Source organism: Saimiri boliviensis, chromosome 5 (genome assembly GCF_048565385.1).
Source record: "Saimiri boliviensis isolate mSaiBol1 chromosome 5, mSaiBol1.pri, whole genome shotgun sequence".
NCBI classification, from domain to species: Eukaryota; Metazoa; Chordata; class Mammalia; order Primates; family Cebidae; genus Saimiri; species Saimiri boliviensis.
Window position 1 is genome coordinate 144,441,054 of NC_133453.1, and position 16,918 is coordinate 144,457,971.

The following is a 16,918-nucleotide window of genomic DNA, read 5'->3' on the forward strand; positions in this document are numbered from 1 at the left end:
TTGCCCAGCCACTTCACTATGAAGTGATTTGATCAGTTTCTTTTATTTTCTCATTAAAAAGTAGTCAGGCATAACCGACTACTCTTACAGTTTTAAAGGAAATGTAGCTAGAATGCTCTTTAAAGGACATTTCATTTTTGTCTGTATTAGTAAGAAATGACGACTCTCATAACTGAAATATAATGAATAGCAAGTTAAACGTATTGATATCTGACAAAAGACATTTAAGTGGTTTAACTGCACTGATGACAAACCAGCTCCTAATCTGGTTGACTCGATGGTTTCTGGTGAAGATGTACACCCCTCCCTTGCCCCCACACCCCTGCAGAACACCAAACCAAACTCTGAAGCATCTGCTTTCTACTGGAAGCCATTCAAAATGAGTTTACTGTAATTTGATCCATTGCACTGTAACCTTTACATTTCCACTGAGTTTATAACAAGTTAGATAAGCAGATTTGGTGCAAGCATTTTCCTTTCAAGCAGAACGGAAGGAGCCATCTTTCAAGGGTTTGGCAAGCATGGCAGGACCCAGAGGCAGGTAGCCACCCTGTTGAGCTGTGTGAGTTGACAGAAACCCCCCAGCTGAAGCATATAAGCTCCTTTGCAGCAGAGATTACAGCAAGTTATACTGCAGTAATGCAGTCTGATTCCCCAGGGCGGGTGTCTGCGCAGGCACAGGGAGGGTTGATCCTTGGATTCCTCCCTGATGAGGGCACAAGAGGAAACCTGAGCCTCCTTGGGCCTGGACAGGAGCCCACGAGTGCTGTAGGCAGGTGGCCCTGCAGGGGTGTCGCCTTCCTGGAGAATGGGTCTTCAGAAGCCAGACCCTAGTAGCAGGGCAAACGCCTCTGAAAGCTGCTGGTTCCTGTAACCTAAGTGTTGTACTTCTGCCCTGAGGCTCCCCGCCAGGGTCCACATGCCCAAGGAGTTCCCTCTCATTGGTGTACGAAGTTTAAAAATGTCTATGCATCTATGCAGAACTGACATACTTCTGCCTTCCTGGCCAGGACACACGGACCTGGTGGGTGGTTGTGGAAAGGCCTGAGCCAGCACTGGGAAGGAGGAGGGAGGTTCCCACTCAGGCTTTTGTGATTGTGCCCTTCTCCCCTTCTTGAGCCATACTTACATGCTACAGTTTTGAAATACCATTCACAGGAGTCATGAAGCAAGAAGCAACAAGTGGAAGGGTTAAGTAGAAGATTCCCAAGTTCAGGGGGAAGGGATTATTTCCAGGCCCAGTAGGGGCTGCAGGTCTTAGCCCGTGCAGTGGCAGGAGGACTCAGTGTGGACAGGACATGCCTTTGGCAGGAGGCACAGGTGGAGAGGGAGCTGGAGGGAGTAGGGCAGTGTGGTTGCCAACCCGCTTGGGGACTGCCAGGAACAAGAGCCTCAGGCCTCCCTGAGGGGCTCTAGTGATGGAGATACTGCCACATGGTCACAGAATGAGGTCCAGTTGTGTCACATCCCACAGAAGGGTCCAGGGTGGCAGCAGAGTGAACACCGTACGGGACGTTTCAGCGGCATCGGGGAACAAGTCAGGTTGTCCAGATAGAGTGAAAGTGTGTGCCTGGGCCACAGACATGGATGACTCCACGACTCAGGGCCCAGTAGCTGGAGGAGGTGCCCTGTGGAATGGGGGATGACAGATGGGGGTACAGTACCCGGCTGAGGAGGACCTGGGTGCCAGTGGAACTGCTGAGCCTACCCTCTGGGCAGAAGAACAGCACCAGGTGACTGAGAGGGGAATGGAACCTGGAGGCCAGCATGTGGAGTGCAGGCACGCCACTGCCAGGGTGGGGAGCCAGAGGAGCCCACCGTGTTTCTGGAAATCAAGCCTGGGAGGGAGGCAGTACTTCCATGAACACCAACACTGCGATCAGGAAGAGGGACAGAGTTGATCAGGAGTGGGAGCAGGGAAGGAAATGGCAGCTTTAACCAAGGGTCACCAAAATGCTGGACGGACACTCAAATGTGACAGAGCTGTCACTCACGCCACATCCCAAATACCTACGGTTTGCTGCTATGGTAAACGGGAGAGAATTTATGTTACTTTGTCACCAAGGCGCATGTTATGCTTTTCTTTACTGAAAACAAAAATGTCCCTGCTTTTTCTCCAAGAAAAAACTAAACACTCCCATAGAGTAAACAGCAATTAGGCTGAATTACGGCAGTTCTTTCTGTGAGTGCAATGTCATTATGCTGGGACTTAACTGTCATTACACTGTAAATACCTATCCTGGGGGGCAGTGCTGGTCCACGCGAGCTTGCTACCTTGGCATCAAAGATATCAAAGATATTTTGATTCTTGAAGGTTATACTGCAACTGTGTGTGATTTATCTTTTAGCTACATTGATCTGGAACCCTGAGTTGTGCCACAGCCCCACATGGCACTTGTTAAAATGCATGTTCTTATGGGGCCTAGGAGGGCACATTTCTATCAAAGAGCCAGATGGGGTCTGGGCCTCGTTTGAAGACCTTTGTTTTGTGGAGAACATGGAGTCAGTGAGCAGATGAGGAGCAAATCAAGGATGAGCTCGTTGGAGGAAAAAACAGAAGAAAGCACTTGAAACTGGGTTTCGTTTCACTCCCAAACTGCAGTCCACGGAAGTATTTCCTTCCAGTAACTTGAAAAACTTTATGAACTGTGTTTAAGTTTTTTACTCTCTAAATGTAATACAATTCTTCAGCTAAAACGGGAATAATGAGACAAAATGGTTCTGAAAAGTACAATAGAAAAATATTGTTCACTGGTTTATTTTTCCAAATGAGCAACAGGCTATTTACAAATGTGCAGATTTCCAATGATGTGTATTAAAATGGCAAGTCTATCCCTGTTTGAAATCTAAATGAAAAAAAATTTATTAAGGCACATCTGATCTGAGAATTTAAAAAACTAACTTCCTGGTATAATGACAGATTCACTTCACTTTTGTCCCCAAAATATATGAGCACCAAAATTGTCAAAGAACACTTAATATTTAAACAGGAATGTAAAAATTAAGAAGGGGAAAAAGCGTTTCCAAAAGGAAATCTTTGGAGAACGGTTTACTGCAAATAAAACATACTAAACACACTCCTGATACACATAAATACTACTAACTAACAGGTACTCAAGAAACGGCAGAGCTCTGAACAATGGATATTAAATAAATTAAAGGTATTTCAGATACAAAGGATAAAACAAAACAGTAATGAGAGCATGAAAACTATCTCCACCCACGTAACAGACAGGATGAAAGGAACAAAACCAGGTATGTTTTCCCCCAATGTTTTCACTAGGGGTGTGTGTGTGTGTGTGTGTGTGTGTGTGTACATCAGATTTATTATAATCTGATAATATTTTTGTCATTCTAAACATTAATATTTTAGCCTTTAAAGAGAAAGGCCAAGAAGAGAAAATGCCAAATCATCCTTGAAATTTAATGCCAGGTCCATTTAGGCTGAATGAACTACCACAAGAACGGCCCCATCTCTCACTGAGCTTTCCTCATGCCCCTTGCTTTAAAACCTACATGGCCGGCTGGACAGTGGCTCACACCTGTAATCCTAGCACTTTGGGAGGCCGAGGAGGGCGGATTGCCTGAGATCAGGAGTTTGTGACCACTATGGCCAACATGGTGAAGCCCCATCTATACTAAAAATAAAAAAAAAATTAGCTGGGCATGGTGGCGTGCACCTGTAATCCCAGCTACTCGGGTGGCAGAGGCAGAAGAACTGCTTTAACCAGGGAGGTGGAGGTTGCAGTAGGCCAAGATCGAGCCACTGAACTCCAGCCTGGGTGACAGAGTGAGACTCTGTCTCAAAAAAAAAAAAAAAAAAGCCCACCAAAAAACACCTACATGGCCAAGCCAAGCAGAGTACCAATGCTAACTCTGGAAAGCTCTCCTGAAGACAATGGTGAAACAGCTATTAATCACATTTCCTTATCTTACAACTGGAACAGGAAATGGCTTTAAAACACTTTAAAAAAAAAAAAAAGGTAGAATCTGTGCAATGTTAACAATCACAACAGAACATTTACCAGAGTTACAGTGTTTTGTTACAATAATACTTTGCAGGAATGTTCATGTTTTCTGCCATAGGACTGTAGCAAAGGGTCTCAAAAGAAAACATTTGTTTTTTAAAAAAGTTTTGTTCATCAGGTACATTTCAAGTCAAAGTTAAGCAGGTCTGCTACATAATGTTCAGCAAGAAGATGTGTTCAAAGGCAAACACTGACCACATTCTTGTTCAGGAAGCTCAATCTTAAAGGAGTACTATGTAAGAAAACCACTTGTAAAATATATCCTTGTATATGGACTTCAAAAACTGGATCATACAAAAAACTTTTGAAAAATAAATTAGATCATTAAAAATGTCTTTTCCAGCAAAGCTGGATATTAGGCTGTCCTTACTGAGCCATTATTATTGCCGCTTTTACTGTAACTTGGATCATTTTTTTCTAGCCACATCTCAGCCAGCTGCTGTGTGGACCCATAGGTCGATGCTTTGGACCCCAAGCACATTTTGTACTGTTTGGGGTCAAGATTGGGATCACAGAAGACAGGATGGTGGACGTGGACTACTCCTACTTCTTGGCTTCGAAACGTCTTCAAACCTGCCTGGACAACCTTGTTGAAAAGGTCCACATCCTCCAGCCCCCAGCCTTGGATTGAAACATCAAAGCCACCCACTCGGACAAGATCTCCTTTATAAATACATGTGATTCCAAACCCATAGTTTCTCCAGAAGCCAGTTTTCTGAGTAAAGGCAAAATGGTTGTCACTGGGAACCTTCCCACTATAAACAATCTTTGGGTCGTACTGGCTGAAGATGATTGGAAAATATATCTGTTGACCCAGAACTGTATTTGCTCGACATCGCTGAAGGAATTCTGCAGTAAACACGAGGTCAACATCGCAGAAGAAGAGCAGAGATTCATTGTTAAACTGGGAAGATCCTACTTCCAGGGCCAGCGCTCTTGAAAACTCTCCAGACACAGGCAAAATCTGCATGTCTGCTTTAGGGTACTTAATGCGGTAATCTCTCATCAGTTCAACTTGTTTGGCCTTGTCGGGGTTGGAGTCAGAATTGAAAAGCAGAACCACAAGCTTGACGTTCTGATTGGGGATAAGACACGTCTTCTCAAAGTTGCCCATAAATCTCACAAACATGTCAAAACGCCCAGACAAAGGGATCAGTATGTTTATCTTTTTATCTTTGGGTTCTTTGTGCTCGCTCTTAGACCCAGGGAGCTGAAAGGGGACAAGCTTCTTCAGGGAGTTCGAGAGGAAGGACAGGGATCCAGATTCCTGATTGATTCTGTTGGCCAACTCCTGTGCATCCAGCTCCTCATGCTCCACAAACTGGATCTTGCTGAAAGTCTGCTGTAAATACGCGTGCCTCCTCACAGGGACCGTCATTTTCTTCCCTTTGTGCTTTTTATATAGAAGCAGCAGGTCCAGGATGTACTCGGCCCCGTACATGGGGTTCACCCGGCGGTAGCCGTACTGGATCTCCTTGAAGTCAATGATGCGCCCTCTGGTCTTGGCGTTGGCATTGATCATCTCCATGACCTGCATGACAATGTCGTCCAAGGCTTCCCTCTGAGCAGAGTCCATTCCTCTTCGAGGGGGCTGGCCGTCAGCTGCTGAATACAAGTATTTTCCAGTCAGAAACTCCCATTCCAGAATCTCCTCTCGCTGGCGGGGCTGAAACCTCATGAAGGAGGGAGGGATTCCCAGCTGCAGGTCCTCCTTATGAATTTCTGTGTTGCTGTATTTGCTCATCAGGACAATTTCACGGTGCAGCTGTATGGTGCGGTGGCGGAGCTCGGCTATTTTGCGGCTGAGCATGTAGCTGTGGAGCCTGTACTGGTAGGGTGGGTTTTTGTTGGGGTGTAATGTGATAGCTTGGTGAATTTTACTATTATGGAGATCTCTAATGTACCCCTTTTTGTTCTGTTCATAATTCTCATAAAAAAGCTGCTGCATCTGTTAAGAAAAAAAAAAAATCACAATTTTAGTGTTGTATGACTGAGTGCTAGCACATGCTAGAGAAAATCCAAATATCAGAAATGTTTCTGAATGGGCCACAGCAAACAAAAGGCCCTAGATAAGGCCAATCAACAGCAGTCCAATGTGGTTAGAAGAATTAATAGATAAAAACTGCTTAAGGAAATAAGGCTTCATTAATAACCAAACTTGGCCAGTACAATTTTACAGGCAAACAGAATTAAGACAAGTTTTCCCCTAATGAAAAGGTTTAAAATTGAGATCACAGTGCACCATGTGAGCATGGCTGAAAGATAATGCCACCCCTTGTCCCAGTATTCCTGTGAAAGGGACCCAAAGACTCAGGTGTCCCCGGCTGAAGCCCTGAATAGCAGACCCTGTGGCTTCTATCTATGGGAATAAACTTCCTACTGAGAGGCAGAAGGAGAACTCCGGGAGGACAACCTGAACAAAGGATTACCTGCTTCCAGGGAGCTAAGGGAAAGGAAAGCCAATCGGAGGCAAGAGGAGGCCTGTCCCTGCAAGGACACTGCTGGGGTGAAACAAGGCTCTGCTAAGTCTCTGGAAGCAAGCACACGCTGAAAACCCCCTCACGATGCTGGCCTCCCTGGGGACTAGGGAGGTGCCCGCCCCCAGGGGTTCTGTGGAGGCAGGAGCGGGCCTGCTTGCTTAGCATGGGGTCTCTGGCATCAGGACAGAGCTTGGTGCCTGGGGGCTCAGAAAATGCTGGCAGATGGGAAAGGTGCAGGACGCACAGGGCTCACCCCTCCATCAACTCGCCCTCTGCCCTGTGGCACAGATTTTGGGACAGCATAAGCTTATGGTCATCAGCCAAAATGGGTTCCATCAGGTTAGGAAGGGAACTGCCTAATGCCTCAGTACATTCGGACAAGGATATGAACGTTTTTACAAAGTCTGTTGGCATGTAGAATAATAGTTTAAAATTTTTCAATGAAAGCATTTGAGGTTGGTTTCTGGGAAATTAGTCCTGTTTCTTTCAAGTTCATGGTTGTTTTTTCATATTGTTAAATACTAACTCTTGATAAGGGATGATACAGATTCTGGCTGACTGGCTAATCTGCCTCTGGATAATCATATTCTGGCTTTTTCCTGAGCCACTGCAGTCACCATAGTAGAGAAATACACATCGGCACTTTTGTATCTTATTTCCTTTTCTCATAAAGGAAAAAAGAAAACAGGGAGCTGGCATGCCTGCCATGCCCCGTGTGGAGCTGGCGTCGACCAGTGCTGACCTTTACCTCCTGGGCACCCGTGAGTCAGGTCTTAGAGCAGGAATTAGGGTGGAATTACAGGTCCCCCAAAGTGCCGCCGCTGTTTCCAACTTTGCTTCCCACACCACTTATGCTCCACATGGGAGGTGTACACACGGGCTTACCACTGAAATTACTGTTACCTGTACAATTAATTAGAAACGGTGGTCAGGTGTTCTGTGGTTTGGGGAGCAAAGCCTCCCTAGGCCAGGAGGAGAAACTCCGACTCTGACAGGGCACACTTGTTATGTGGAATTTTACATGCCTCTTCTGCTACCTACTATAAACTACAGGAAAGCAAATCTCAGACTCTTTGTTTTAAATAACCAGAGACAAAGAAGTAACCTGGGGCTTGCTGAGAGAAGGCCGCCAGCCACCGGTGCCACGACTCCTTCAAGCCCCGGTGGGCAGGCCAGATAAACACAACATGGAGATAAAGGCCCTGCCGCCAGGCTCAATGGCCGCGCTAACTTCTCTCTCTTTTTACTTTGCTCCTTAAGAAGTCTCATGAACTTCCTGCCCAAAGCATCTTTACTGTTCACTTTCTAGAGGGCTGATTCTTGAGGCTACAAGGTGGCAAATGTAATGTGAGAACTCAAAGTGATGAAGAAAGGTTTAGAAAGATTCTTTGCAGGCTCTAAAAACCTGAAGCAAATGTAGTCCTTCCTACAATCCTGTCCGGGCACTTGGGGGCACAGCAGTTACAAGCGGCTGCTACAGGGCCTCAGAACATGCTCCCAGGCTCTGGGAAGCCACCTTCCCATTTCACCAAGGCCAGCATTTGTAACATGTCTTACGTAACTCTGCATGCCACCAGACCCCACCACTGACTCCACCTGAGGACCCCATGGTAAGGAAAGCTCTCACACAGCAGAGAACCCACAAACCTACATGCTCCCTAACTGGGAGCTAGCACAACCATGACTGTCTGCCATACGATAAAAAGCTAGATAGCAATTTTGGCAGAGATTTTACATATATTTGTTTAAAGTATATAATTTCCAAATTATTAGCAATGAATATGAAGAACCATAATACTGTTTGTGAAAGTTCTCTCCATTTCCAAGCGTGTAAACACACTGAGCCATCAATTTGGCCTTCCGAGCCATCTTCTACAGTGAGGTGAGAACAGTCTGAGGCAGGTGCTGCCAATCCCATCTCCCCGTGTATCTCAAATCCTTCTCTCTCCAGCCCCACTGGGTCATGCCACAGCTTCCCTGTGGCTCTGCTTGCAGAATTCTGTTCCCCCCTCAACCTTGTTTCAAAACAGTAGCACGGAGGTATTCTTAGAGCACACATTGGAGACTTATGGCTACACAGATGGTAGAACTCACATGATTTTCTCCTCTCTTCCCAAATGCAGTGGATCCTTGAACAATGTGGAGGTTAAGAGTGCCAAGCGCTTGTGCAGTCAAAAACCCATGTATGAGTTTTGAATCCCCCAAAACTTAACAACTAATAGCCTACTGTTGACTGGAAGTCTTACTGATAATAACACATCTTTTGCATGGTGGATGAATTATATACTGTATTCTTACAATAAGCAAGCTAGAGAAAAGAAAATGGCATGGAAGGAAGAGTAAATACACTGACAGCACTGTATTTATGGATACTGTGAGTTGATATTGTCTCTTTATACAAGATCAATCGTCTGTATCTGAAATGGGTGGAGGCTGCAGGCTTCCATCTACAGTACCCAGTGAATGACTCAATTTATTCTTGTAATGTCATGACTTTGCTCTGCTTCTTGGGAGCACTTACTGGTACTTTTTTTTTTTTTTGAAGACAGAGTTTCGCTCTTGTTACCCAGGCTGGAGTGCAATGGCGCGATCTCGGCTCACCGCAACCTCCGCCTCCCGGATTCAAGCAATTCTCCTGCCTCAGCCTCCTGAGTAGCTGGGATTACAGGTATGTGCCACCATGCCCAGCTAATTTTTTGTATTTTTAGTAGAGACGGGGTTTCACCATGTTGACCAGGATGGTCTCAATCTCTCGACCTCATGATCCACCCGCCTCGGCCTCCCAAAGTGCTGGAATTACAGGCTTGAGCCACCGCGCCCGGTCGAGATCACTCTTTACTGCCATATGCAATTTCCTGGAGAGGTGAACTTCTCTCCAGGGGGAGAGGATTAGTGTCATCCAGCTATTTCAAGTCTATATTCACAACACTTGAGCTCACCACAATAGCAACAGGAAGTAGCTATGCAGTCACTACAGGAGTACAGTATGGATGAGTTATTTTATGCAGTTCTGACTGAATACTGCATCTCAGTCCTCTCGGTTTATTTCCTTGATAAATACATAACTCTCAAGTTCAGTTTTTCCACAAATTATACCCAAGCACAAGGAAGTGAGGCACAAGTCTGATAATGGGGAGATGGAAATTGGGGGACCTGAGCAGAATCCTGCCCTCATATCCCACCTGCCTCTCAGAAAACTTACCCCACTTCCCACCCCAAACAGGAAACTGGAAGACTTTTCTGGATCAACTAAACAGTCCCATAGATTCCTGCAGTCTGCCAACAAAAAACATCAAAAAGCTGGATTATTACAGCAAAGGTACTAGTTGTAAAAACCTCAGCTACGTAGCTTCTGGTCAGCTTTTCAATGCTTCACTCTCTCATGAGAATCAACAGTTAAGGATCATCAGGCAGCTGAAAAAGGGAACATTCCAAATAGGAACAAGGGAAACAAAGCCGAAGCAAAAAGAAACAATGCAGTGACCAGAAGAACAACTCAACAAAAAGCCACAATACAGTCATCAAAGGGAAGATACTGCATCCATGCAACAAAAGCAGTACCATAAACAAGAACATCAGGAAAATCCCTCAAAAGCAAATACGAAACAGCAAAACAAGGGAGTCTGAAGAGAGAGAATTCCCTAGAAAATAACGATTAAAAAAGACAGACAACAGGAGAGAAAAGTATTGATTCTAGGAACAAAAAACACATAGAGAAAACAACAATATAAAAAAATGGATCCAGAATTAAGGAACTCAGGTGCCTGGGTTACACTCTAAGAATCCAGTATAAAAGCAGAGGTTCAAAAACCACAGGATAAAGCAATCTAAAAATTTCCGAAGAGGAGGGAAAAGGGCACATAAAATAATCAGAAATTGAAATGACACAGGTTACAGACAACACTACTGGAAGCTGAGGAACAATGCCTCCAAAAGTGGGAGGAGAGGAAAACTGTTCTCAACGTGGAATTCTCTTTCCAAACTATATCCATCAAGTGAGGAGAAAGAGTTGTTCAGGACTTAATTTTACTTTGCCTTCATTCCTTCCTAGGAAGCTATTAAAGGATGTGCTCCTCTAAAGCGAGGAAAGAAACCTGAAAAGGAGATGACAGGATCCAGGAAACAAGATGAACAGCCCAGAATGACTGTGCAAGGAAGAGCCACACAGACAGCTCTGCAGCAACTGTGGGAACTTGTGCAAAGCAGGGAGGGTGTGGGTGCTAAGCCTGGTCTCTAGAGTCCAGCTCAGTGCTTGATCCATCAAATTCATAACAAGTGAGGCCTGTAAGCAGAGCAAGTATGGAGAAATTGTTGAATGACACCAATACAGAAGGAAACAGCTGATAAGGACAGACATGATAACTTATACATGCTCAACAGTATGCAAGGACAAGGCTGGGCTCCTCTGACCAGGATGTGTTTTAATATGCAAAAATCAGTAGCATATTCAAAGAAAAAAACATACAATACTCTGGAGACATGATGTAGTGGTCCCCCTTTTTTTTTTTTTTAAACTCCCTAGACCAAATATGACTGCACACTTTATTCCTGGCTGTGCAGACCCCAGTGGGAGGCCTCTGCATGACTGATGACTTCTCCAAACACTTTCAGGAATCTGTTTCTCGAAATGTGTTAGAAGCTGCCTATGGTCGCTACTTTCACAGAGTGTGTGCGCTAAGGGCATAAACATGGAGAAAAGTATTGACTAACAGGCTGACTGAAACTGTAAAACAGACTGAGGATTTTAAACTATAGTGGTTGCTGAAAGTAACTTCTGGTTAAACTCTGTAAGTTTGAAAATAAATGTGTTACATTCTTTTTTTTAGACAGGGTCTCCTGTCACCCAGGCTGGAGTGCAGTGGGGTAATCTTGGCTCACTGCAACCTCCACCTCCCAGGTAGCTGGAAGTACAGGCACGTACCACCACACACAGCTAATTTTTAAATATTTTTTTGTAGAGATGGGGTTTCACCAGGTTGCCCGGGCTGGTGCTGAACTCCTGGGTTCAACCAATCTGCTTGCCTCAGCCTCCAAAGTCCTGGGATTACAGACATGAGCCACTGAGCCTGGCCATTTTCCCTTTTTAATGAAGAAATCCACTGTCAGATTAAAAGGTGTGTGAGTGGTGCACAAGCACATATGTGGGTAGAGTGAGCACCTGAGAAAAAGTGAACTTAAAGCCAAGTCTATGCTCAGACTGGCTGGTGGCCCCTGCCCTGTCACACAGGATTTGCTTTTATTAATTTATTACACTGATTAATGTTGCTACGGTATATAAACAACTCAAAGAAGCTCCTAGCTGGCAGACTGGGTGGAGCGAATACCTTAGTGATCGGCACAAAAATCTAAACTGATGTCAAGGAAATAGCTCCCTTTCTGAAAGAGGCTGATGCAGGTTGGTGTAGAGGTTAGGGAAACATTTTCATGTTACCCTGTGTGTGGAACGGGAGAAGGAGAGGCAGAAATCAAATATGCTTTCTTTAGAGCTCTTTAAGAATAGGAAATGTAAAGTGTAATTCAAAGCAAAAATGTCCATAAAATATTAAAGCCAGTTTAGGAAAGAAATCCATAAATCATCTGTGATTTCTGAATAGAGCAGGAAGCAAAACCTAGAGAAGCTCTGACCCGACCCGCCAGGCTCCAGGGCCACGGTGCCTCCAGGTCAGTTACTTGGGAAGCTGAGGTGGGAGAATCGCGAGAATCGCTTGAGTCTGGGAAGGTCTGTCACCCTCGCCATTCCATTTTGCTGATACGGACACAAAAGCATAGGGCGGTTAGTGATTAGTCAAGAGTCGATGGTTGGGACTCTCCATGCTTTTCCTTACTCACTGGATTCTTATTTTTCTGCTGGGGAAAAGGAGGCACATCTGCTACTCTTTCCACCTAGTTCCTGAGCAAAAAGCACAGACTCCAGGAAGCCCATGCTGTGCTGGTCTGGCTGCTGCTGTCCCCACACTCCCGATGGTGGGGGCCTAGTGCCCCCTCCAGAATATGAGATTAACAGTTCATTTTAGTAACTCCAGGCATGACAAATATGTAATGACATTTTTGTTATAAGGATGGTGGTTCATGCCTGTAATCCCAACACTTTGGGAGGCTGAGGGAGGCGGATCACTTGAGGTCAGGAGTTTGAGACCGCCCTCACCAACATGGTGAAACTGTTTCTACTAAAAACACAAAAATTAGCTGGGCGTGGTGGCATGTGCTTGTAGTCCCAGCTACTGAGGAGGCTGAGGTGGGAGAATCACCTGAACCTGGGAAGTGGAGGCTGCAGTTAGCCATTATCACTCCACTGCACTCCAGCCTGGGCAACAGAACGAGACTCCATCTCAAAAAAAAAAAAAAAAAAAAAAAAATTGTGTGTATGTGTGTACATACATATTTGGTATTGATAAATTATAAATTTAAGAGAATTTTATAATGAGGTATTTTCAATAATCTATAATTTGGCACATTACTTAGAAGAGTATTATAAAACAAAGTAGTACTGCAGAAGAAAACACGAATCAATAGACAGGTTAATAATCACAACAGGCTTGAAAAAACTCAGTAAAGAAACCTTCTTAAGATGCACATAGTGGCAATGAAGACTTCATTTAATTTCCACTGTCCACCAAACAACCCTTAATCTTTGTTACAAAAAGTGCGTCCATATCCTTCAACTCCAGCAAAGCCATCTCCCTTCCTGTGAGATGCTTCTGGGCTCCGCGTCATTCTTCAACAAATCTGAGAGGGGCTAATAACGAGGTCACACTATTCCCAGGAACTTCTAAGCCCAGCTGGGAATAACCATCAACTACCCATATCTAATCTTCAGTTAACAAATACCTTCCACGGTCTTCATTAGCAAATGTCCTTCTTGTCCTCAGCAAGGAAAGCCAACATTCTCATTAGGTCCTCGTTCTTCCTGTTAACTGTTTACATGACTGTCCTTCATCACATACACAGTTCAGCCTCAGCTACAGACCATCACCCACTGCAGAGCAACAACTTCCCATTCACACTCAGGCAGTGTTTTAATTCATTACAGAGAACTGGTTTTCTTACCCTTTTGTCCTGAAAACTGGTTCAAAGAAAATAAGCATTGTCTAAATGTTGAGACACTGTAACTGCTGGTAGCAAGAGTCACAAGTTGTTAAATATTCAAATTACATTGTCATATGCCTGCCTGTAGGTAAGCTTTACAGGTAATTTACTGTCCCAAGCAGGATCTTTTGAGATGAAAGAAAGAGTGGGTCTGTTAATAATTAGACCAAGACCACCAGCATAAACTGGGCCTGTCACAGACTCTCAGGGCATATGGGTACCCTACTGTCCCTATTAGGTCTTTCCTAATTAGTTTTGTGTAGGCTTTGCCAATTTTCATCTAATTAAGTTCAAGGATTAGGTTCTTTTTATTTTAAAGACTCCATTCAAAAAACTAAAACTGTCATGGAAATTAAGCTGGGACTTCAGTGGTTTAAAAAAAAAAAATTATATGAATGAGTCCTGAATGTTTAGTGACTAATTCTGAAACCTAAACACCTTTTAAAGAAGCATGACTCATTTCAAAATAATTGAGAATTAAGCTTAGCAAAGTAAAACAAAAGCTGTTGATAGTAATTTAAGGCTTCTGCACAAGTAAAGGGATGAAGCTGAAACAATAGGTGTTGCAAGTGAACATTCCGTCTTCTAAGTATCAGCAGTCTAAATATCAGTGGAGACTGTGGCAGGAGACCCTTATCTGCAATCAGAAAACTATCTAACCTCCCAGTCTTCCCTTCACAAACATCTCATCTGGGGCAATCAGTTTAGTGCGCCAGGTATCATCTTAAAAAATAAAGTGGCAAACGTGGCAGCATTCTGCAAAATGAATGCATGCAGAACTGTCTTTAAATGAACAAAGTCCCGTGCATATGTAGCACTCGGTATTTACTGAACACTCATGTGAAGGGCGCTGTACCACACAGTGAAAGCCCAAATCCCACGTACAAAGAAGAAACGAGTGTGAACTAAGAGCAAGCGAGCGTGGCGTTAGTCCCAGCCCAGGCCTGCCACGAAGCGGCCACCAGGGCCCCTCTCCAAAGGCGTTTCTAAAACCTAGCTCACCCAGATACCAAGTCCAGCCCTCTACGCCTGTCCCCCTCTTAGCGCCCTCGCCACTCCAGTCAACACGGACCACAGGCCAATGTCACACAGGACGCAGCATATCTCTGTGAGAACATATGATGTAAGCTCCAGTCTAGGGGATTGCCAAAAAAACAAATCAAAAAGAAAAATCAAAACAACCTTACAGGAACAAGGTGGATTTAAGCCAGAAGGGATGGAGCTGGTGGGACCAGGACATGCCACCAAGGCCCAGTGGGCAGCCAGATTTAAAGGGAAGCTAGAAATCCGTTCTATGTCAGGTCTAACTGAAGTGCTGGCGACTTCAGTTAAATACAGGCCAAAATATATCCGAGAGTCAAATATGACCTACAGATTCATGTCCTACTGGGATATTTTTTCATCTACACCTGACACTGTAGAATCTTATCTGACATAAAGACATTTAACACCATGTTAACTTACAGCAGTCTTACTAAGACTTTTGAAGTCTTAAAAAACAAAAACAAACAAAAAAAACCACCACTTAAAAGACTGAATCAGCACTGGGATGGCGGAAGCTGGTGAGTGGGGGCAGGCCAGCGCAGGGAGCAAAGGCACCTGCAGCCCGGCTCTGCCACTGGAGTCCTCCAAAGTAGAGCACCTGCTCTCAAAGCTCTGGGCGCCTAACCCAGCTTTGGGCCATGCATTATACGCAGAACTGTCACTGTTTGTCATTTGCACAGTGTTGAGTGGGGATGGGGGTTACATGCCACAGGTGTGGACCCTAGGTTTTGAGCATGACCCTGTGAGGCTGAAGACTCCACGTCTGCCACCTGCAGTTTATATGAAGTCTGCAGGGGACTCTCACTTCAATCTACCTCACAAAGGCACCATTCTTAAAGTTTTCTCTCACAAAAGAGGATAAGAAAAACACTGGAGAGGCGACTGAGGGAAGGGAAGGGAGTGGGTTTGTTTTTTTGGGGGGAAACGTGGGTGGGGAAGGGAAGCTAGTAAAGCTTTAAATTCCATAGAGCCAAATTCCCAGGGATGCAATACAGATAGTTTTCAAAGCACAGGCCACCAGCAATAACAATCCCACGGAGAAGAGAGAGGCTTCTCAACCCATGGAGCTGGAACGACTAGACATCCAAATGCAGGAAGATGAAATAAGACAGACCTTACCCTTTGGAGGATCCCAGGCCTAAATGCAAAGGGCTAAACTACAAATCTCCTACAAGAAAACAGAGGGGAAAATCTAGATGACCTTGGGTTTGGTGATGACTTTCTAGGCACGACACCAAAGACACACTCCATGTAAGAACTGATAAACTCGACTTCATTAAAGTTAAAAACTTCTGCTCTGCAAAAGACACTGCCAAGAAAATGAGAAGACAAGTCACAGACTGAGAGAACAGTCACAAACTTACAACACTTACCTAAAATATATAAAGAACTTCTAAACTCAAAAATACGAAAACAGCCCAATTAAAAAGAAGCCAAAGACTTTTTTTTTTTTTCTTTTTTTGAGACGGAGTTTTGCTCTTGTTACCCAGGCTGGAGTGCAATGGCACGATCTCGGCTCACCGCAACCTCCGCCTCCTGGGTTCAGGCAATTCTCCTGCCTCAGCCTCCCGAGTAGCTGGGATTACAGGCACGCCCCACCATGCCCAGCTAATTTTTTGTAATTTTAGTAGAGATGGGGTTTCACCATGTTGACCAGGATGGTCTCGATCTCTTGACCTTGTGATCCGCCCGCCTCGGCCTCCCAAAGTGCTGGGATTACAGGCTTGAGCCACTGCGCCCGGCCAGCCAAAGACTTTTAACAAGCACCTCGCCAAAGTTAAACAGATGGCCCAAAAAGCATGTGAAAAGTCATCGTTATCATCAGGGAAATGCAAACCCAAACAGTGAGATGCCACCATACACCTATTAGAATGGCTGAGAGGAGTGACGGGAAATGCCGGTGAGGATATGGAGCAAAAGGAACTCTCCTTCACTGCAGGTGAGAATGCAAAATGGTACAGTCACCTGGGAAGACAGCTGGCAGTTTTCTACAACACTAAACATACTCTTATCACAGGATCCAACAAGTGAGCTCCTTGGTATTTACCCAAAAGAGCTGAAAAGTTAATGTCCACACAAAAATCTGCGTATGGGTGTTTCCAGCACTTTCATTCATAGTTGCCAAACTCGGAAGCAACCAAGATATCCTTCAGTTGGTGAATGAACAAACTTTGGCACATTCAGAAAACGGAATACTATTCAGCATTTTTCTAAAAATGAGCTATCAAATCATGAGAAGACATAGAAGAAATCTAAATGCACGTTTTAAGTAAAAGAAGC

The 16,918-nt window shown here is 44.6% G+C and overlaps 1 protein-coding gene across 1 annotated transcript in view; it reads right to left on the reverse strand.

Moving 5' to 3' along the window:
• Positions 1-2,742: 2,742 nt before the first annotated feature.
• The window catches only part of CHSY1 (chondroitin sulfate synthase 1), a 74,016-nt gene continuing 59,840 nt past the window's right edge, over positions 2,743-16,918 (reverse strand). The window contains exon 3 of the mRNA XM_003940563.4: positions 2,743-5,976. Within this exon, the coding sequence (XP_003940612.2) occupies positions 4,384-5,976 (1,593 nt within the window). The 3' untranslated portion in view covers positions 2,743-4,383. The remainder of the gene's footprint in view (positions 5,977-16,918) is intronic.